The sequence below is a fragment of the Globicephala melas genome, chromosome 3 (genome assembly GCF_963455315.2).
Source record: "Globicephala melas chromosome 3, mGloMel1.2, whole genome shotgun sequence".
In the NCBI taxonomy this organism is placed as follows: domain Eukaryota; kingdom Metazoa; phylum Chordata; class Mammalia; order Artiodactyla; family Delphinidae; genus Globicephala; species Globicephala melas.
The window spans coordinates 65805827-65828752 of record NC_083316.1 but is presented as its reverse complement, the minus strand read 5'-3'; the positions used below and the strand labels follow the sequence as shown (position 1 = coordinate 65828752).

Here is a 22926-nt window from a genome sequence, read left to right as displayed (position 1 = left end):
ATTCTATTCCAATACTAATACAATAATTATCTGAAGCAAGTGGGCAAAATGAAAATAAAATAGTAGGAAGAAAAGAATTACAGTCTGCTACTTTAGATCATGCACAATAGCGTCCCCTTCATTGCCTGAAATCCAAATGGGAGTGTAATAAGTAATAAATTTAAGAATCTTAGAGTAAATCAGTGATCTATGATATCTCTAAAGTTCAGACTGAATGAGTCACTGGATTGGATGTCTTATGGTTATAAATTATTTTAAATAAAGAACAGAATTACAATAACTATAAAGTTTAAAGAAAAGTGCAAAAGACAGTAGAAAACGAAATAAACTAATGTAAATGCCAAAAGAAACAAGATTTTTCAAAGTTTCAGGTGACTTTAACAAAAAGAAAATTTCAGGTGGGCTCACTGAAAAGACAAGGTATAATACTACCTCTGAAACATAATTCAGGAATACATTTGAGTCAGCAGTTGATTATAAAGGGCTAAATAAAATTCCTTCTGTTTTCCTATATGTAGCCTGTGTATATCTGTATTTTAAAAGTTGTTATATTATGTAGAAATTATCTTTTTAACTATATGACTTGGCTGCTAGCTCCTTGAGAAAAAGGAATGGTACAGTGCCTGGTACTCAATAAATGTGGGCCTGAATTCTGAGATGAGATATATATGACATATTAGCGAACACCACTGACCGGGTAACTTTAAGATTAGAGTTAGAAGATGATTTTTTTTTAAATGACAGCATGTTTAAAGCATGAAAAATAATTATTAATAGCAAACTTCTGAAGGAGGATTTGGCAGATATACACAAGACTCCAGACAACCAGAAAAATAAACTTTTAACCTTTACATATTATCATACTGAGATTCTTTCCCTCCCTTTTTCTTTTCTTCCCTTTTACTCCCTCTCCTTCTTCCTCTGACATTTGTTTCTTTCCAAAAATCTTTCCTTTCCTTTCCTTTTTTTTTTTAAGACATGCTTTTCTAAATTTTCAAAGACACATGCTATAGGACTTCAAAAAGGAATTGAAATTTGTGATGAGTTCAAGATTTCTCTTTTTCAACTAAGACTTCAGCCCCATGAAAGCAAGGACTCTGTTTTGTTCACTATTATATCACTTAAGACAGTGCCTGGCAAATATTAGGCCTTCAAATATTTGCGGAATAATTTTTTTATTAGAAAAACTATCTCCTCCAAAGAGTCCTGCTTTAAATATAGGACTGCCTACTGGTTCACTAATAGAAATTATCATTGTTTATAAATGTATTATAGAAAATGGTGGAAGACATTTCCACACTATGTATATACTATAGAGTATGTGCAGAGAGTTGAAAGAACAAGTGATATAAACATGAAATTCACAGATGATAGCATATTAGAGATAGATGATAAAAATGATGATAAATAGAAAAGAGTTAACATGTACTGAGTGCTAGTATTTGTGCCAGGCACTGTGCTAAGCATTTTACACGCACTATCTAAAAATTCTCACAAATCTAGGTAGGCACTATGATTACCCCTTTTTTTTTACTGATAAGGAAATCAAAGCATATAAAGGTTGAGTGCGATGTCCACAAGCTGACAGGTTGTGTAAGTTGTGAAGCTAAAACACAGACCCAGGCAGTTGGATTTCAGAATCCATACTCTAAATCACTATAATATGGTGTTTCACTACATATAAAGTAAATCAAGATAATTTTGTCTGGTTACATTTTTTAGAAAGAAAAACTAAGGCCAAGAAATGTTGAATAACTTGGTCAAGATCACTATTTTCTACTTGATTTGGTCATTAACAAAAGCATAACAACACATTCTCTTACTCCCTATATTAAATAAGCAAGCAAGCAAGCCTACAGCCCTCTCTGGCTACATCTCTACTAGCCTGCTCATTTTTAGAGCAAAACTCCTTCAAAGTTTTACCCATATTCTGTGTGTCTAATTCTCACCTCATTCCACTCTAATTAGTCATCTGTCTCAAAACTCCCCCTGAGACCCTGGTAGAGTCTCTGTCCTTATTGATTACTCAGTAGCAGTTGAGAGTTGATCTTTTCTTTTTGAAACATATTTTTAGCTTCTATTAAATCATAATCACCTCATCTTCTTCCTACGTAATAGTCCCCCTTTCTCAGAGCTTGGCCTCTCATTGGTGATATATGTAGAACCTAATCCCCAAATCCTGAAACAAACGTTCTAAAGGCTCAGTCATGGGTATCCTTTGTTCAGAATTTTCTCTGATCCCATGGTTTAAATACTAATTACAGTCAATCCTCATTATCCATGAATTCCAAATTCACCTACTAGCTAAAATTTACTTCCAACCTTCAAATCAATACTTAAAGTGTTCTCTCAGTCATTTGCAGACATGCACATGCATGGATCAGTGAAAAATTTGAGTCCCTGAAGTACATGTGCCCAGCTGAGGTGGAACAAGGTTAGCATCTTCCAGTTTCACCGCTCATACTTGTAAACACAAGTGTCCTTTTTGCAGTGTATTTAGTGCCTTTTTTTGCATTTTTGCGCTTTTTATTGCAGATTTTGCTTTTTTAAATGGCCCCCAAGCATAGAACTGGAGTGCTACCTAATGTTCCCAATCACAAGAAGGCTATGATGTTCCTTATAGGAGAAAATCTGTGTGTTAGATAAGCTTCAGTCAAGCATGAGTTATAGTGCTGTTGGCCATGAGTTCAATGTTAATAAATCAACAATATATATCAAATATGGCGTCTTTAAACAGAAATGTACATAAAACCAGGTTATGTATTGATTGGTTGGCAAAAATGTGACCAGAGGCTCCAGGAACTTAACCCTGTATTACCCCTAGAGACAATGACACAGCATTGTTAATTCAGTGTCCCCAGCAACTTTATAGAACATAACTACTGTGAATGAGAATTGACTGTATATGCCTGTGTCCCCCAAATCTTTGTTAAACAAATGAATGAATCACACAATTAGTTCAAGTGGCAGGGGCAAGGTCATTCAGAGCATGATACTATTAAATGTAATATATTTTCTTATTTGCAGTCACTTATCTGCATGTCCATCCTGGGTTAACGGAAAAAAGGTAATAATTTTTCCTTTGTGTTACTGGTGCCTACCTCTAGTATTCATTTTAATTAGGCATTCCAAATGTATCTGGACCTCATATCACATGGCCTCATTATCACACTGGATTGTAATTATTTACTGATCTGTTTCTGCAACTATATCATATCCTTCCAAAGGCGAAGTACCTGTTCTATCTTGTTTGGTGCTGTAGCCCTGCACCAGGCACAGTGCTTGATATATAATAGGTACTCCATTCCTATATTAAGGAGGATATAAAAGACAGAGGCCTATAACCATATCTAATGATAATCTGTAATGGTCAGTTTTCTTTCCTGTGCTGGGTTATTTTCCTCCTTTAGAAGTTACTGGTGTATGTTCCTAACAGTTTATATGGAAGACTCCAAAAGTATACTTTAGACTGAAAGACCATCTTATTACTCAGTAAGAATATGGAGATGTTCATTTGTCTTACTTGCACACATAGCAGTTGAAAACAAATGAAATATTTTCTTTAACGGTTTCTGTGCTTTATATGGTGCTATTTATTGCTTAACCAAAAATAAACCTCAATAAATTAAAAAGTATTATTTTCATGGTTTCTGAATATATAGGTCTGTTTGGCTTTATATCATTATCTCGTAACTTCATTAGTTTGCCAAATTCACTTGTGAGTACAATTCCTATTTTATCCCCTATAGTCTGGAAATTCCTACAAAGTCATATATCTTGGCCCTAGGCAAAACACTTTATAAAATCAGCACTATATCCATAACAGATTGTGACAGTGAAAAAGTTGATTTTCTCTGTAGTCCATAAGTAGAATATATCTCCAAGCAAGAAAAATCCCGTAACTTCAGACTGCAATGAAAGTACATGTCCAAAAGGAATACTTCCTGGGATTGGAGCTAACAAGAACCCCACCTACATCAAGGAAGGCTTTCAGAGGCTATAGTACACATTCCAGAATGACAACTTTTTTAAAAATGGGACTTGGACAACAACAAAAATAAATAATTTTTTAAAATGTGACTTGGACATAGTTTACTGATTAAAATACTTTCCTATATGCTAAAAATTAATTTTAAAAAATTGAATAAAAAGAAGTAAAATAATATAAAATTAGTGTAGTATATGTCTATATATTTGAGTGTACAAATATCCCAGCCTGACAAAGAAAACTTTTCCAGTCTTCTGGGAAGTCAATGCCCATGACCACCAAGTTTTGTTTATCCAGCTTTTGCGGTAGGCTGATTTCGAAAGTAAGACAGATGACTTACTTTTATAAAGACAATGTTTAACAAATAGCTTTCAATAACTGATGAGGTTTCCCAGTTCTTCCATAGTAAGAGGATAGCAACCTTAATTGTTTCTCAATCCATCCCTTCCCTTTTTTTCAATCACGCTCACACCTATAATCATTATTCTTCTTTAGATCATTCTTCCTGGACTACTGTAATATCCTAGCTTCACTGCCAATCTGTAAACATTCCCTCCATCAAATGTATGGTTTCCAAAGAAATGTTCCTAACATACTGTTCATTATGATATTCTTTGGCTAAAAATGTTTAACAGGTCCTTGCTGCTTTCATAAAAGAAGTCCAAATAAATCAGCTTAGCATTTAAGTACCAAATTCCATCTACCTCGCTAGTTTTATTCACATTTCTCTGCATCTCATGATAAGGTCACTGGTTCCCTATCTTCCAGACTCTTCCTCCACACATTTACTTATGCACTCTGTTCCTCTGACAGGAAGGCCCTTCTTAGTCAGGAGATATTTCATTTCTGTAACAAACAGACCCCAAAAGCACCATGGCTCAATCCAGCTAGACATTTATTTCTCTTTCACACAATAGTCTAAAGGTAGTGGGTAGTCCGTGGTGGATATGCTGCCCTGCCCCATGAGATTGTCCAGGGACCACAATTCTTCCTCTTTTTTTACTCTACCATCTCCTAGGATGTTTTCTTTAAATGCCTGGTAGAAGATGGGCTGAGAAGGGAGAAAGAGACAGGGTTGTCAAGAATGTATGTCAAATCATTTTATGGGCAAGATCCCCAAATTGTACACATCATTCCCATTCACATCCTATTGGCAAGGACTGTGTCACATGGCCATAACTCACTGCCAGGGAGGCTGGGAAATGTATCCTCTAGGCTGGGAGCCATGTGCCCTGTTAAAACATGCAGATGCATGGGATGGCAGAACGGGTTCTACTACTAAAAGAAAGAAGGGGAATTGGGAGCCTGGATTCAATTATCAGTTTCTGCATTATCTTTCTTCAGTTTTTGTCTATAGACACCCCCATTTACTTTACAAAGCTAAACTCAAATATCACCTTCTTCTAGCCAGTCTTCTCTGATCTTATCACATCAGCTTATTCCATTGTCCTCTGAATGGAATATCAACACTCCCTTCTCTGAAATTTCAAACTTCTTGTACCTATTATGGAGTTTAGCACATTTTAGCTATATACATATTAAAGATAGTCTGTCAGGAAATATAATGTGGCCAAAAAGGAAAAGATAAATGTATACTATTGATTAATCTTCCTTCATTCTTTTATTTCCTATACAAAGATTGTAGAAGACACAGTCTTTATTCTGTATTTCTAGAAGTGGTGTATGCAGAAGACAGCATTCAATAATGCTGGTAATGATAACACTGCCTTATTCAATTCACTGATAAATTATAATTTAAGGAATTACTTAGAAACAAAATTATTGTAAAAGATTTTCAAGTAAACAATGTCTTAAAATTTTACTGAAAAAACTTTTAATAATGATGTTTAAACAAAGCATGTCTGTATTCTTTGTCCTTTCATAATGATTTACCAAAACTGAACAAAATCCTTGAATAATACTTATGAATAGTTATATACTTTTAGTTTATTTAGGTTTTCTGTTTGTTCATTTCTTGTTTCTTTATCCTCATATTCGATTTCCTTCACACAAGTTTAGAACATGAAACAGCCATTTTATTTCATTTCAGGATGTTTAATACAGAACAAATACCTATTTAACATTTAGTTATATATCATAGTAGATGATTTAAGTTATAGAATTTCACTGTTAAAATGTAAATTTTGAATACAGTATGCCAAATAATAAAAAATAAATGCACCTCTATTTCTTTCTTTGAATATTAAACTATAAATTATGAACAGGGAGTCACTTCCTTTGATTAATAACTCCTCTGACCAGGTATAATGAATATTTACACATTATTCTGTGTTGGTAGAGTACTTAAAATGCCTGAAATAATAATGATTATCAAGTGAAATTTGGAAAAATTTTATGTGAGAAAGTCTTTCAAGTGACAGAAATATAGTATATATGAAATATGTGATAAATTCCCTTTACCTAAAACACAGAAAGATTATAACAGCTTCTTATTAAAATTGTTTTAAAACAGAAATCCAAGTCTGTCAGTAATTTGAAATCTAAATGCATGTAATAGCCTGAGGGAATTGTAGTACAGGTTGTTCCCAGGGTGAGCTATAAACATGGAAATACTCTATTTAAACATCTATGTAATCTCCATTGAAACATATTATTTTGAAATTATGTTAAAAAAGAACTTAAAATGCATGTACTTATAAGCCTAAACTTTGGACACATTTAATAATCATGCTTTAAAAGGCCATAAAGCTGTGGTTGATATTGAATATGTTTTTTAAAAATATTAATATTTTGTCCTTTCTGTATAGCTAAAAAAGTCCACTCAGGCAACCGGTATCTTAAAGTGTAACTGCTGATTTTATTGGCAAACCTATAATAATGCATATGATCAATCTTTACTTAATTATTTTGAGTTGCAAACACAACTAATAAATCATCTTTGAAATGCACTGACCATAATCAGTATATTCTGGAACAAGTCCAGGGGGCCATTAATCAAAACATGCAGCAAGGAAAGTGAGAGCCGCAGCCTGAAGAGTTAGGTAAACACACAGTGAAGTTAATAAAAACCTATCTCATTTTAAAACCACCACTGTGTTTACTTTTGCAACTAAGATAAACATTATGATAAAATTAAAGTTGTATAAAAAATGAGGTTTGCTAATGATGACCAAAGCAAATATATAGCAATTGCACATACATTTTATGTCCCTAATTTGACACTAGAGAAGTTTAAAGTTCAGTTACTAAAAATCTTCAAGAATTAGATATTTAAATCTGATAAATTATATTATCCATGAAAATTAAATACACACACGCACAGACACACACACACACACACACACACACACATCAAGTATGTTGCGGTTTAAATTAGAAAAAAAAAGCAATCAAGGTATAAACATGAAAATAGGTTCTTTTTGAAAGAAGAGGATGGTCAACTACCATATTCTAAATTGGCAGATGCAAATGAATAAACTGTAAAAAATGAGTAAATGTTTGAATGAGTTTGAAATTAAATTTTAAATGAAACAAAATGATAGAATACAAATGCATATATATAATGTAAATATCTATCTATTTATTTACTTACTTATTATCAACTGCTTTTAAAACCCGGTCTTCCAATTGTGTTATTTTCCTTCAATATAATCTTATTGACTGCTAATTGGAAGGAAAGAAGATTTGCTGAGAAAGGTATGGGCAATCCTCATTTCCATAAGAATTATGAGGAAAGGAAACACTACAGGTTTAAAAACTCCATAAACAAAGTTTCCTTTTCAGGAAGAGATTTCCAAGATTTAGCCAAAAGCCCTGGGAAAACAGTGCTTTAAAAATAACAGTGTATCACAGTCTTAGAGCTTCCTACTTCGATGGTGTTTTCATTCATGTGATCTCATCTGACCCTCACATACATGTTGAAAGGCAGGCAGGAGGTATTATTAAACCAGTCCTTGTACTCACAGAGCTGCAGTTCTATCTCTACTGTGATATTGTAGAAATTTTGAACAAACAGTCGAAAGTCACTGAATCTGATATTTACTCAGCTCTTAATTCACTGAGTTTCTGTAAGAATTGAATGAATTAAATGAATGAATTAAAGGAATTTAAGTGCTTAACACAACCCCTGGCGCACACTAATCGTATTAAATATTAGTTATTGAAGCAGTATAATAAAGTAGCTAAAAAGTATGGTTTTTGGAATAAGATGATCCTAGATTCAAAATCACAGATGTAGCATTGTCTTTGGGCAAGTTATCTAATCTCTCTAGAACTGAGCTTCCTAATCTATAAAATGGGTATAGTTTAGTGAGACATATAAAGGGCATATATAAAGGGTTTAGCACAGTATCTAGGACATAAGTATTCAGTGAATGTTAAGTATTACCATTATTATTGATAGACGGATTTGATTAACTACTAACTTATGTAAATACAAAATATCATTAACAAAAATTAAAAGGCAAATGATAGTCTGGGTAAAATAAAATTAATACTCTTAGATATAAAGCAATAGGAGACAAAGACCTCCACTGAAAATCAGCTGAGGTTATGGATAGGTAATAAACAAAAGATGAAATGTCAATAATCAATAAATGCCAGAGAAGAAGGATGTCTCTAAAGTTTAGGTACAAAAATTAAACAATGAGATACTATTTATTGATTAAACGATTAAAATGACCTGGCAATGATCAGAATGAATTGGAAAATAAAAGAACAAAAGGCAAACACTGCTTGTGGGAGTACCAGCTATGATAGCTTTCTGGAGGAACTCTGTCAAAACATAACAAAGGACTAACAAGTACATATACCTAATAAGTACATTACTAACCTAGTAATTTCACTTTGGGGAATTCATACTAAGGAAACAATCAGTCATATGTGCAAATTTATGTACAAGTATATACAACATTCTTTGTGATAGTACAAATGTGGATAAGGCCTAAATGTACAGTATGGGAAATGGTTAAAGAAATTATGATACATTTACACAATGGGACACTATAAATATAAAATGATGTTGAAGCAATGTATCTATTAAAGTAGAAATACATATTTAAATATTAAAATAGCAGGCTACATCATAAACAGTATGAGCCTTGTTTTGCACGTAAAGTGTGGAAGAGAAGAGATCTGTAAATATACAGAATACCATGGTGTTAATAGCGGTGGTCTCCGTGTGGGTGGGATTATGCATTTCCTAGCTACCATTTTGTTTCTGTATACTTTCTGCTTTTGCGGGGGAGATAAGCATGCGGTGCTTTTACAATTGGGAAACAAAGAAAATGAACCTCATTTTATTGAGAAATAAATGGATTCCTTTAGTAGGTAAGTGGATAAACTGTGGTACATCCAGACAATGGATTACTATTCAGCACCAGAAAGAAATGAGCTGTCAAACCATCAAATGATATGTAGGAAATTTAAGTGTATATTATTATTATTATTATTTTTTGCTGTACGCGGGCCTCTCACTGCTGTGGCCTCTCCCGTTGCAGAGCACAGGCTCCGGACGCGCAGCCTCAGCGGCCATGGCTCATGGGCCCAGCCGCTCCGCGGCATGTGGGATCTTCCCGGACCGTGGCACGAACCCATATCCCCGTGATCGGCAGGCGGACTCTCAACCACTGCGCCACCAGGGAGGCCCAGGTGTATATTAAGTGAAAGAATGCAATCTGAAAAGGCTGCATACTGTATGATTCCAACTATAACACATTCTGGTTAAGGCAAAACTATGGGGATATTTCAAAGATTGGTAGCTGCCAGAGGTTAAGGGGAAAGAGGGATAAATCGGTGGAGCACAGAGGACTTTTAGGGTAATGAAACAATTCAGTATAATACTACAATGGTGGATACTTGTCATTATATATATGTCCAAATCCATAGAATGTACAACACCAAGAGTGAACCTGTAAAATACGGACCTTGGGTGATAATGATTTGTCGAGGTAGGTTCATCAATTGTAATAAATGTACTACTTTGATGGGGGTTGCTGAGAGTGGGGAAGTTGTGCATGTGTGGGGACAGAGGTACATGGGTACTCTCTGTACTTTCCACTCAATTTTGCTGTGAACCTAAAACTACTCTAAAACATATATACAATGGAATATTACTCAGCCATAACAAGAAACAAAATTGAGTTATCTGTAGTGAGGTGGATGGACCTAGAGTCTGTCCTACAGACTGAAGTCAGAAAGAGAAAAACAAATACCGTATGCTAACACATATATATGGAATCTAAAAAAAATGGTTCTGATGAACCTAGGGGCAGGACAGGAATAAAGACACAGACGCAGAGAATGGACTTGAGGACACAGGGAGGGGGAAGGGTAAGCTGGGATGAAGTGAGAGAGTAACACTGACATATATACACTATCAAATGTAAAATAGATAGCTAGTAGGAAGCAGCTATAGCACAGGGAGATCAGCTCCGTGCTTTGCAACCACCTAGAGGGGTGGGATAAGGAGGGTGGGAGGGAGATGCAAAAGGGAGGGGATATGGGGATATACATATGCATATAGCTGATTTAAACTCTATTTAAACTCTATTTGACTGCAATTGGGCTACAGTGGGGAAGTGGACTCTCTAGGACCCTGGAAGGCTCTGATAGACATGAGAACTTTGGTGCAGAGCCAGGAGAGCCTGATGTGTATAATTATTCCTCTAAACAAAAGTGCATGGATTGTGCAATTTCATCCAGGATGATGCTGTAAGCTTCTAGAATAAAAAGGAAAGACTGAGCTTTTCTGAGTCGAGGAAGATTATATCTTAAACAAATTGTATCAGTGGTGGCTGTGTAGTACCTCACCCCACTCCAAGGAGGTGAAGAAATACTATGCTAAGATGTGCTGCACCTTTTCCTGCTCTGTGTAGCCACATGGACTATAAGATTGTGCAACCTTGGCTAATTAAATCGTGAACAACGTAGGGGTGCGTGAGTCCACATGTGCGTGCGGATTCACGTGTTGATTTACAACCTAACACTCACCTAAAATATTGCGGCTACACAACTACTTAATGGGACCATTTAAAGGTTGATTCAGAACACAGAGTTAAAACTTCTTTCTTACAGTTCAAGAAGCAACATCTGTGAAAAGTTATAATTTGATATTATTTTTAAGGTTGTTTGGAACAATGTGTTAGAACTCTGTGTTTTCAGAAGACATCCATCACAAAGAAGACTAAATCATGTCTGTGTGCCTCACACAAGAGATGTGAACCTATATATTTTTACTTGCTATCCTGCAGAAAGAAAGACTACATAAAAGTGTCTAAAGACTATACAAGTATTTTTTTGTACTTTTGGCCCAAACTATTTTAATGATTTTATCCTGTAGCTGAGATGATGTTGAACTCCTTCTTTTAGGGCTGTCGAATGTGTTCCAATCACTAGAATTCTCTTAGAAAATGACCCTGCTGCTCCCAGAAGGGCAGTTGGTCGGACAAGTAGGAGGTTTTCTAAGCAGTAGTATTGTGGGGAGATGGGGAGGAAGGTCCTATATACAAACTAACATTTTGTTCTTGAGATACATTTAATGCCTAAAACTCTATAATTATGGTTGAAAGGATCTTATATACTTAAAATCACTAATGTTTGAGAATTTTGAGAGTTCGTATCCCAAACTACGGCCCTAAAGAATGCTATCCCTTGGAATGTCACTAATCCCTTTTTGGGAGGGAGGAAAGCAGACTGCATGACAGTGCTATGCTTGAGTACTTTTGAAAAATGATTAAACAAGTCAAATGAATTATTTACTATGGATTTTTTTAGATCCTTTAACATATAAATCTCCAAGTTTTAGGGTTTGGAGCATAAGGGAGCGTGGTAGCTGTGGTATGCAGCAATTTCTTTTTTTGTTGAGAGGGCAATTTAGTTTTATTTATTTATTTTTAATTGGAGTATAGTTGCTTTACAATATTGTGTTAGTTTATACTGTACAGCAAAGTGAATCAGCTACACGTATACATATATTCCCTCTTTTTTGGATTTCCTTCTCATTCACAGACTGCATTCTACAGAATTATGTAAAAGGAGATCCTAATAGGTATCCCACAGAGGGTTTCATATTCAAATAAGTTTAGAAATTCCAACTGAATTTAAAAATTGCAATTTCTAAACTTATTTGAATATGAAATCCTCTGTGGGGTACCTATTAAGATCTCCTTCTATATAATTCTGTAGAATGCAGTCTGTGAATGTTACCATAAAGAATAAATTCTGTACTCAATATCATTTAACTTCAATAAACGTCTGAGCTTTCTTGCCCCCCACTATTCAAATCTCAGAGCTAGAGGCATTTTGTTCCACCTATATATTTAGCAGCTCCTTTGACCACAGAAGCTAATGCTTTTTCTAGTCAAGAGTCATTTAAGGAGGAGCTCAGAATTAAGTTAGAGTTGCTTGAGATTTGCGATAACCCTTGTTCCTGCTCCAATAAGAACTTCATATCCCGGTTTTGGTAACTAGGTCTGCACGGTGTAGCCCTGTGTTTGGCTCCTTGTCTTGGTCTCCAGTACAAACATGATTTGGTTGTAACTTGGGTTTGGCTCTCTTCTTGGCCACCTCTCCCAGGGTCTGGAGCCTTGATTCTAAGAGAAAGTTTTCATTTATAGGTCCCTTGTTCAGATACAAATTTCAGTATCTCTTAAAAAAGTAGTTTGCTTTTGATAAAGAAAATCTACAGAAATGAGAAACAGAACAGCCAAAAGAAGGTAAAGCAGAATTTGCAGGTAGGGAGAAATGAGCTGAAATAGTTGAAGGAGTAACAGACATTAAAGTATTGATTAAATCACTTAAACTGAGCATTTTGTTTATTGGCTGACTTTGTTAACTGGTTGCTAATTTCAACAGACTGGGATGTTGATTCAATTTAGACAAATAAGTGAATAATGACTGGATTAATCATGTTGTTAAAATAATCCAACTAGTCTACCTAACCATAATGATTTCATGTCATACCAACAAAATGGTATTAATAGACTTTTACTATATTAGCTTTCTGAGGATGTTGAAAGAATTAATAAGAGCTCTTAAATTTAAAAAATTGAAATGAAAATTCTTCCTCAATTATTATGTTATATGATAAAGCATTAAAACTTTAAGCTGGGTGTCTAATAAAGCCCAAATATAGTGTTATTTAATTTAAATACATATTGTGTCATTGTATATATATATATATTTTTTTTAAATTTACTTTTATTTGTTTATTTATTTTTGGCTGCATTGGGTCTTCATTGCTGCGCATGGGCTTTCTCTAGTTGCAGCCAGCAGGGACTACTCTTCGTTGCAGTGTACAGGCTCCTCACTGCAGTGACTTCTCTTGCTGCAGAGCATGGGCTCTAGGCACATGGGCTTCAGTAGTTGTGGCACATGGGCTCAGTAGTTGTGGCTCACGGGCTTTAAAGTGCAGGCTCAGTAGTTGTGGCGCCCAGGCTTAGCTGCTCCACAGCACGTGGGATCTTCCCGGACCAGGGCTCGAACCCGTGTCCCCTGCATTGGCCGGCGGATTCTTTTTTTTTCAATTTTTTTTTTTTTTTGCGGTACGCGGGCCTCTCACTGTTGTGGCCTCTCCCGTTGCGGAGCACAGGCTCCAGACGTGCAGGCTCAGCAGCCCTGGCTCACGGGCCTAGCCGCTCCGCGGCATGTGGGATCTTCCCGGACCGGGGCATGAACCCGTGTCCCCTCAACCACTGCGCCACCAGGGAAGTCCATGCCATTGTATATTTATAGAAAGTGATTTTACATTGTTTACACTCAGAATTTTACTTGATGATATTAATAAAGTATATAAGGATGAAAATAAGTTCACAGTTTCTGTAGTCTTTGTCAGCTGGTTCATTTTGTTTAATATGTAGAATTAAAAGGACATACCAAACAACTCTACAAATCATAATTTCAAGTAATGTAAGATAGTAAATAGCAAGGAATGTATAGTACATTGTTACGTTGAATAATAACTCTTAGTGTTGATGCTAGTTGACAGACAGGATGAGGGTTCCCCAAGTATAATCATATTGTGTGGATTGGTCACACTGACATTTTTAATGAATATTTATCAATAGGTACCAGATTCAAGGATTTCAGAGTCTTACTAAAAGTGGGAGATCATCAAAGATCTAAAAATATTCCTGAAAAAAATTTATATTTACCAAAGAAAAAGGCAAAATGTCAGTACAATTCTGCACCCCAGGACTGCTAACACATGCCAATTTAGGCTATTATCCTTGTGAGTACTCTACATAAGTTTCAGTATGTTTTCAATTTTCTAGTTTCCTGTATTTCAAAAGAATGAAAGTTTTACTACTGGGAATCCAAAACTGTACAACATTCAGCAGTTTGAAAGCAGAATTAAAAAATGAAAAAGAAAGGAAGGATGATAGTTTTAGATAATTTTAAATGACTATATCTAAGAAGACACAATAATGACTAAAATATCAGAGATTTCTAGTCAATCTAATATTTTGATAACCCTTAAGAAGAGTCAAAAAGCAATATCAAAGGGTAGGGAAAACAAGAAGAAAAGTCCTCTGCGATGTGAGAACCAGAAATGCTATCATATACATGAGAAAAGGCTGAATTTTTAACAAGGGTCACACAGCCCAGCTTGGACTGGCCTCTGAGCAGCCTTCAGCCTCATCGCAAGCCCTCCCTTCCTTGCTCCCTCCACTGCCATCACCCTCACACAGTCCACCTCAGCGCATGTTTACAGGCTGTTTCCTCTGCCTAAATCTCTGCTCTCTACTCCACTACTGTACTCCTCATATCTATGTAATCGTATGAGTAATGTTTGTCTTCTCTCACGTAGACTAAGCTTTATGACATCAGGGACTGTGTCAAGTCTGCTCAGCATGTAAACATATGTTAAAAGAATGATACATGAATGAATGAATGAGGGAAAGCCATAGCTACAATTATTTTGTTCTCAACAAACAACAGTAACTACTGGGCATTTCCTTAGACAATGTGAAATCATGTGGTAGTCATACAATGAATGTAAATTCTACTGAGAGGCTACTGCAGGAGATACAGAGGAAATACCATTGTGAGCGACTGACAGAAATGTTTGAAATCCAGCATATGCTTAGAATTGAAAACAAGTAATGAAGTCAGGCTTCCTAGCTAAATTTAATGGGATATAATGGTTAATAAGCCATGGTAATGCAACTATAAACTCAAAACCCAATGATAAACAGACAACAAAACAATGCCACTATTAACTGTACAATGCAAACTTTTATGCAAGAAACTTGAAAACTCCCTCCTATCAGGTTCAGTTTCCTGAATGCATGGATTGTGCCTGTCTTGGCATCCTCATTGTCTATAACAGAATCCTAAAACTTCTTGCTCTCAGGACCCCTTTACACTTTCAAAAGTTCTTGAGGACCTCAAGAACTTTTATTCATGTGGACTGTATTTGCCATATTCAAAATAAAAACTGAGAAAAAACTTAAAATATGTATTAAATATTTTAAAAATAATAATAAACCAAGTATATGATAACATGAATAACATATTCTTTACAAAAATCATTATATTTCCCAAACAAAAAATCTTGCGAGGTCAATGTTTTGCAAATCTGTTGATGGCTGGCTTGAATGAAAACAGTTAGATTCTCATTAGCTTCTGCACTCAAACAGATATGACCTATTATTTTAATTAAAATATACGAAGAAAATCTGGCCTCACATAGCTATGGAACTGAAGAAGGGATGACCCTGTGGATCGTCACAAAGGGCCTTGGGAACCCTCAGATCCTCATTCCATACTTTGAATACCAGTGGTCTGTAATATCATCTGTCACAAGGCTATTGTTCAACTACCATTTGCTAAATTAATCAAAAGTTTAGAGAAAAAGAAATAAAATCTTAGGGTATATATATATATATATCTCACACACACGTACAAATGATTTGTACATTCATTTTGGATTCAACTGATAATATTCCGTATAAATGCAGACTGTTTTACTGCAATGAAATGTTAGTTATCCCAACACCTCAACATATGACAACTAAATTGGGATGTATACTGAAGGAGGGCAGTCTGAAGCAAAAAGTGAAAAACAGTGAAAATACAGTTTATAATTCCAAAATCTAAGAGAAATAAATAGATTACTACAAAGAGATATTTTACTTGAAAAAATACCAAGCATAATCAAATCAAGTGGCTAAGTTGAATGTTCTATGAGTCTCTTTAAAGCAGTAAATTCGATCGAAGTTCTTTACTGAACACAAGCTGGATTCTAATGTTTTTAGTATCCTACATGCCATTTCTAATTAATCCATAAAAACCACAAGAAAAAAAATTTACTTATATTTTTAGCACTTCTGCTTTAAATATTAATAGGAATTACCCAAAAACCAGAGAATAAATTGATTCAAACATTTTACAATTTCCAAAATCATAATTTTTGTTCTTAAAAATAGCTGTAAGTAAATTCAGAAATAAAAATATAATTTTAAGATTATATATTAGATTTTTAAATGTCATCTCACTATTTGACAAAGAATAAAATGACTTACTTTTCCTTTTCTTGAAGCCGATGCTCCTGAGAAGCCATTTTAGGCTCTGTCCCAAGATTTTTTTGCATCCGCTGCCTCCTCTTTCTAGTTGGTGCAATATCAGTGACATCAGGACTTGAAATAATGGAATCATCTCTTCTTACAGCAGCTAAAATAAAATCACATAAAAATGTGACCAAACAAAATTATGCATATAATTTTTGAGCACAGTATCAACATTGAAATATAGCAAAATTATTTTTTTTATTTATTCAGGTTTGGTGAAGTGAGCTAGTTAGATAGTATCTAATACTTTAATACCAATATAAAATCTGAAGTATATTGTACACACGGAACAACTTGATCAAAATGGTCTTTGCCTATCTTGAGCAACAACCTTCTCAAATGCATAGATAAAACTGAATTAGAGGCACCTCTAAAAGGTGTTTGGTGGGGGGGATACTGCTATGGGAATAATGAATCAAACTGACAGCAAAACAGTAACTGTTAGCAGGAATGGGGACTTCTAGTGATCCAGAGATAATTTTCATAAACTTTTTAGCCAACTGTAGGGAATAAGCACAAGAAAAATGTAAGAAAATACTATCAGATGTCTCTAATGTGGCTAAACCATTAAATTACCCTGAAAAATGTTTGATATACATGAAACAGAAGCAACAATAGAAACAGGCTTGATTTATATTCCTTTATTCTCTATGAAAAACTTAATTGCCAAGAGCTTTAGGAGAGTTCAGCATATTCATTGTTCCATCCAATACACAGTATATTCTCTATAACACATGTTTCTGTAAAAGAGAAGAGCTCCTTTGCTATTGGTAAATCATGAACAATATCAGTATAATTTGGACTCTGGATGTCCTGTTGGTTCATATGATTTTTTTCCAGCTTGTTAATGTTTAAAAGTGATCAGGGGCAAGCTTTCACCCCAATTAAAGAGAAAAACCTTAGCAATGTATAAAGGCCTTAAAAAGTGGAGATGAGTGTCTAAAAATCCTATACAAGTCCATCCCGTTAGCACAAACAGGGGCTGGTTTAGTGGAGTCAAGAACCCTATACTTTTCAAAGGTTAAGCTCTCTGCTGAAGCTGCAATTATACCTAAAGAGCTGTGAAGACATTTCTCCCTGTATCTCAAATCAGATGTTTAATTTTGATGAAACTAGTGCAATCAAATGCATTCAATACCTCCTATCTCCTCCATTTAAGAGGAAGTATGATGATGCAAAGGGTTGCCGACTGTGATGCTTGGTGCAAATGTTGTTAGAGATTTAATGGAGTTAATGTTTTGATTAGGATTGTAACTGGAGAAACTAACAACAACAATGTAAAGCTGCATAGACTTTAAGTGCTCTGCCCAAAACTTAACTTTTTTTCCCCATAAGCTCTATTAATTTTAGTGTGCTAATTTGCAGAGTGAGTAGTTGTTCAGGCACACATGTATCACATTCTAGAAGAAAAGTCTGCATTTTGAGTTCTCATTCTGTGCAGTCCAGGCTTCTCTGAGTGACCTGATATCACTTGGACACTACTGACCACTCTCTTGAAATGCTTCTTTTGATTTTTTTTCCCTGGAAATAACTACCATTTTTGAGAATGTATGTGCTAGACACTTTGCTATGGGTTTTATAAATATTATCTTATTAATCTTTAACCTTGTGAAGTACTTACTAACTTCATTTTATTTACAAGGAAACCAAGACTTTAGAGAGGTTAAGTAACTTGCCCAAATCACACAGCTTTTGCTTTTATATTTTATCATTATGACAATTAAAAAATATTTCTGCCTGGTAGGCAAATTACTTATTGATAAAATATTAACTGAATGTTCATCAAAGCATATTTTACTTTCCAAAGCTGCTTAAGTTATTAAGACATGTAAGTTCCATTAGATTTCTTATACATTATTTTATTAACCTCTAAAAATGTATTGGGAGTAAAGAAAGGTAAATAAAAAGGGGTTTTTTCTCTGAACGTATTCCAGCTGAATGATTCCCTGATTTTTATTAAGCTATGAGGTGACTAAGGAAGATAATTCTGATTTCTTACCCAGTCAGCTCTTACACGGGGTTTACTCAATCACATAAGCAATCAACAAAGTACAATCTTGTCTATGAATAAAACTAGCAAAACTATCAGAGTTAGAGGATGCTTCAACTGTAGATAGACTTGTAAAATGGAGAAAGATTGCATTTAATGACATGTTGGACATTTATGAGGGAAGAATGTTAAGTTTAAATTAAAAGGTAAGGTGAACTTTTAAAAAATAAAGTTACATAAAAGTTCTGCCATTCATTTCAAAACTCCGGATAACAACTTACGCATTGGCACCCAACAGGATATTTTATACATCAAATGGTTATATTATTTGTTATAATGCCTAGAATTTACTTTAAAATGCAATGTGATTAAAGGTGTGTATTAGTAAGAGTGTGGCATCTACTCAAGAATTACGGACCAGGAGTAGTTTTCTGGGATTCTAATAATAAAGTCTATATACTTGAGGGGGCTACTAGAGGCACTTATTTTATTTGCATCTCAATAACTGATGATTTACTAATTAGTATACTGAACGACAAAAATGTGTATCTATTGGTGAAAACAAGGTATGAAAATGTGCATAATGAATATTGCATATGAGCTCTCATGAGTAAAATTAAAGGCATTTAAGATACAAAAATTGGCTAAAGTATTTTAGAGATACTCCCCACCATTTTATGAACAGGCTATAAGAATCCAATGAGGTTTGTTTACTCTTAGAGATGATGCCCTGTGCTAAATCTTCAAGTAGTTCTGTGTCTAGTTGTGAACTCTGGATGATTACTGTTGCCTGATGCCAGGAAAAATTGCCATTCCTACCTCAGGAATCTTTATATTTGTCAAAAGTGAACATTTTATATGAGGGGGTGACTGGAACACCTAAAAGGACATACAGCTGGAACTTCTTCAAGCTTATAGAACAAGTTCATGAATTATTTTGTCTTTACTTGTTAATAAGTATTTAGCTGATAATTGTATATGTAGGAAAACCTAATCTGATAATTTATTATTATTCCTACAGTTTAAACTTCTTGGTGGCTACCATTATGTACCACAAAGAACTTAAGAGTTTTGTATAACCAAGAGTTTCACGTCAGTTTACTGCACCATTTTTATTCCTTTCTCTTTACAGTTACAGTGTAGCTCTCTGTAACACTGCCGTAAGGAAAAATGACTACCATATAAGCTTAGTTACTGGTTAAACCAAATATATCTTTTCTGGTTTGTGTTTGCACCATGAGAAACAGTTTTCCCTTCAGTTTACTACATACATGCAATAGCGAATCATATTGTAATAGCTTCACTTAATATATATGTCTTTAACATGAAGTTTTGATAATAATTATACAGCCTTTTAAAAAAGGAAAACATTCCATCTTATCCTTTCCTCTTCACACTGCAATGCCAGTAACCAGGAAAATGAGGCGCTACTCCAAACATCTGGTACCTACGTGTTAAATTGCTCAGCTCGAGCATTCCTCAAATTTCAAGCCATCCCACCTCTCTCCACTACTTCTGCTGATGTTTGGTCCTCACATTCTATTTGGTCTCAAGGCTGTATACTTTATTTCTATTCTGACTCTGGATACCTTGAACAATGATTCTGGATCTTGAAACAAGCAAAGCTGTTTTATATACAAAAGAAGAGATCTGAACTATATCTACACAAAGCCAAATATGGAACTTCCAAAATGTCTATATTATTCATAACCCTAGATATTTTTAATGGTGACAAAGTTTTCACTTTCAAGTTTTGTATGCCATTTTTAAGGGAAAAAATCAATTCATATTAAGTTTACCAGGTAATACATACTCATTTTAGCTGTGAGGAAGAGTTTGAATATAGTTGGAAAGAATAACAAATGTTCAAAGGGTAATGAGAAGGAGTGTGGCCTGTTTGGAGGAGTGTTCATGAGAGAAAAAGATGCAGGAAATGAGACTGGATAAGTATGGGCAGCAGGTAAAGAGAGGAAGGAAAATGAAGATAGAGAGACATGTTAAATAAATTTGCAAGCTTTCAAATCCAGGCAGAAGAGTATGAATCTGATATTGACAGGGGAGATTTTTTCTGAGATTCCACAACCAGAATTCTCAGTTTTTAATATTATCATCAGTCTCTTTGTCATAACAATGTGTCTTTCACCATTTCCAGGAAATTAAAAAAAGAAAAGAAAAGAGAAGAGAAGAAAAGAAAAGAAAGGAAAAGAAAAAAGAAAGAAAAGAAAAAACTATTGCCAATTAACTTACTACAGCTGAAATACTGATTGGCAGAGCTGTGGGATGAATTTCAAGTTCTAATTAGCTTCACTGCCTCTAGAAAATGGGGAATCTTCACACAAGCCTTGTTATTGTAAAACGAGGCTCCACAGAAAGCCACACTTCTTCTCATCTGACAGAAGAACTGTAGGAGTTTGGCAGCAGTAGTTCAGACATGAGAGGGGCAGAGTGTTGGCCTTCCTGGGTGCTCTCAATGTTGAAGTGAAATGACACTGTTGGCTAAACTGCCTAAGCCCCATGAGTTGAACTACCTGGTAAACTTAAGTCTCTGATGATTAAACACCTAAATATTGATATTTTAAAAAATCATTTTTCAGATTTATAATTAATTTTATTAGGAATTCTTTATTATCTCATATCTATGGATTTTTTTTCCTTCTTCATAATATACATATCTTCATATACACAAAGAGTCTATGGAACTGTAATGGAGATTGTCACCATTCTCCTTCTGGTCCCCCGCCAAACATATACACCTATCTCCAGCCCCCGAACCCACCTCCCTCCCACACAAAAAAATTAATGTCCTGAGACATGTTATTCATGGCAATGGCTCCTTAGCTCTTAAATTACTGAAAGAAGAAGGCTCTGATCTTCAGGTCCTTAGACCAGAAAAAAAATGTATGCTATTTACAACATGCCATATCCAAACAAAAAACTTTGAGTGGTTCCCCATCACCTATAAAATAAGGTCCTAAGATCCTAGTCCTACATTCAAATCTCCCTACAACATGACCCTCACCTGCCTCTCTGACCATACCTCCCACAAACCTTCTACCATAGAATATAAACTATTCCAAGGGCTCCAGGCTTCCTACATCTTCCTTTTTTGTTCCTTACTTTCCTTGTCTTAAATGTCTTCCAATCAGCACAGCCCATTTCAGTCATTTCAGTCACCCCTAGTAGTTCCAATCCATAGCAATCTCTCCTTTCTCTATAGGGCTTATAGCTTGAACCACTCATTTTCCACATACTATCTTGTATTGTTATTCTTTTTATATATATCTCCTATTGCCCAAATAGATTATGAACACCCAACAGCTAGAGGCCATGCCTTATAGTTTGCTATATTCCTAATGTATTACCCAATAGTGTTATACATGAGAAATGTGATGACTTGAACTCTTATTTTGAAATGTGTATCTTATTTTTTTAATCAAAACTTATTTACTTATGGAACTCAAAAGAAGTATAGGGAAAAATCCAATCAGAAGACCTGGGTTGGGATCTTTATTTCTGCCATTTACCTTTGATGTATTACAGAATCTCTAAGTTCCTCTGTGAAAAAATGTATATTAACCATGATTACATGGGATAATATAAACTGTTTTATAAATCATAGTGTCAGAAATATTTGATATTGTCAGAAATATTTGATATTTTCAGAAATATTTGATATCAGCAATAAGTATTATTAACAAAATGTGTGTGTCCTTACAAAAGATCAAACTGAGATTCATTTTTTTTTAAATTTTAAATGTTTATTATTATTATTTTCTATTATATAAGTTTCAGGTATATAGCATTATAATTCAACACCTGTGTACTGAGATTCATTTAGGTGAATCTGAAGAACTTTCAGGCTATCTTCTATAGCTTCTTAGGCACATAAAAATTAAATTTAAAAAATTAAGATAAATTCATGGTTTTCCAAATTCAAAATAACCCAACTGTCACAGAACTATCATCTGTTATGAATATAGATCAGCCAGTCTGCTGTGGCTGTTTTTTGCTATTTTATTCATTTCATAAATGTTTATTAAGTGTTAGAATCAATAAGTCATTGTGTTTTCTTTTGAAAGATGTAAAATATTGAGGGGAAAAACCAAAATCCAAACCTTAAAATACTACCCTAAGTAAATCTGAAACTTCAAAAAACATACTCTTTCTTTCACCAAGGAAAATAACCAACCAATGTGCCTCTGTAGTTTGTCTTACTGACAGGTATAAAGATAAGCAAAAAAAGCTTAGATAAGGTTAGTCACACCATACTTCAATAAGCAGTATCTTAAAGTGACTTATCTTGAGGTAGTAAATTTCTAATCTGACCAAACAAGCAAACATTATTTTTCCCTCACCCGTTCGTCAAACAGCCCTTTTCTAAATCTGTAATCAGTTTCTACCCAGCTTTCACAATCTAA

The 22926-nt window shown here is 34.6% G+C and overlaps 1 protein-coding gene across 6 annotated transcripts in view; it reads right to left on the bottom strand.

Moving 5' to 3' along the window:
* XRCC4 (X-ray repair cross complementing 4) overlaps positions 1-22926 on the bottom strand; it is a 372319-nt gene that overhangs the window by 191690 nt on the left and 157703 nt on the right. For all 6 annotated transcript variants that reach the window (XM_030847096.2, XM_060295978.2, XM_070045162.1 and 3 more), the window contains one exon: positions 16474-16621. In XM_030847096.2, coding sequence (XP_030702956.2) covers positions 16474-16621 — 148 coding nt within the window. The remainder of the gene's footprint in view (positions 1-16473; positions 16622-22926) is intronic.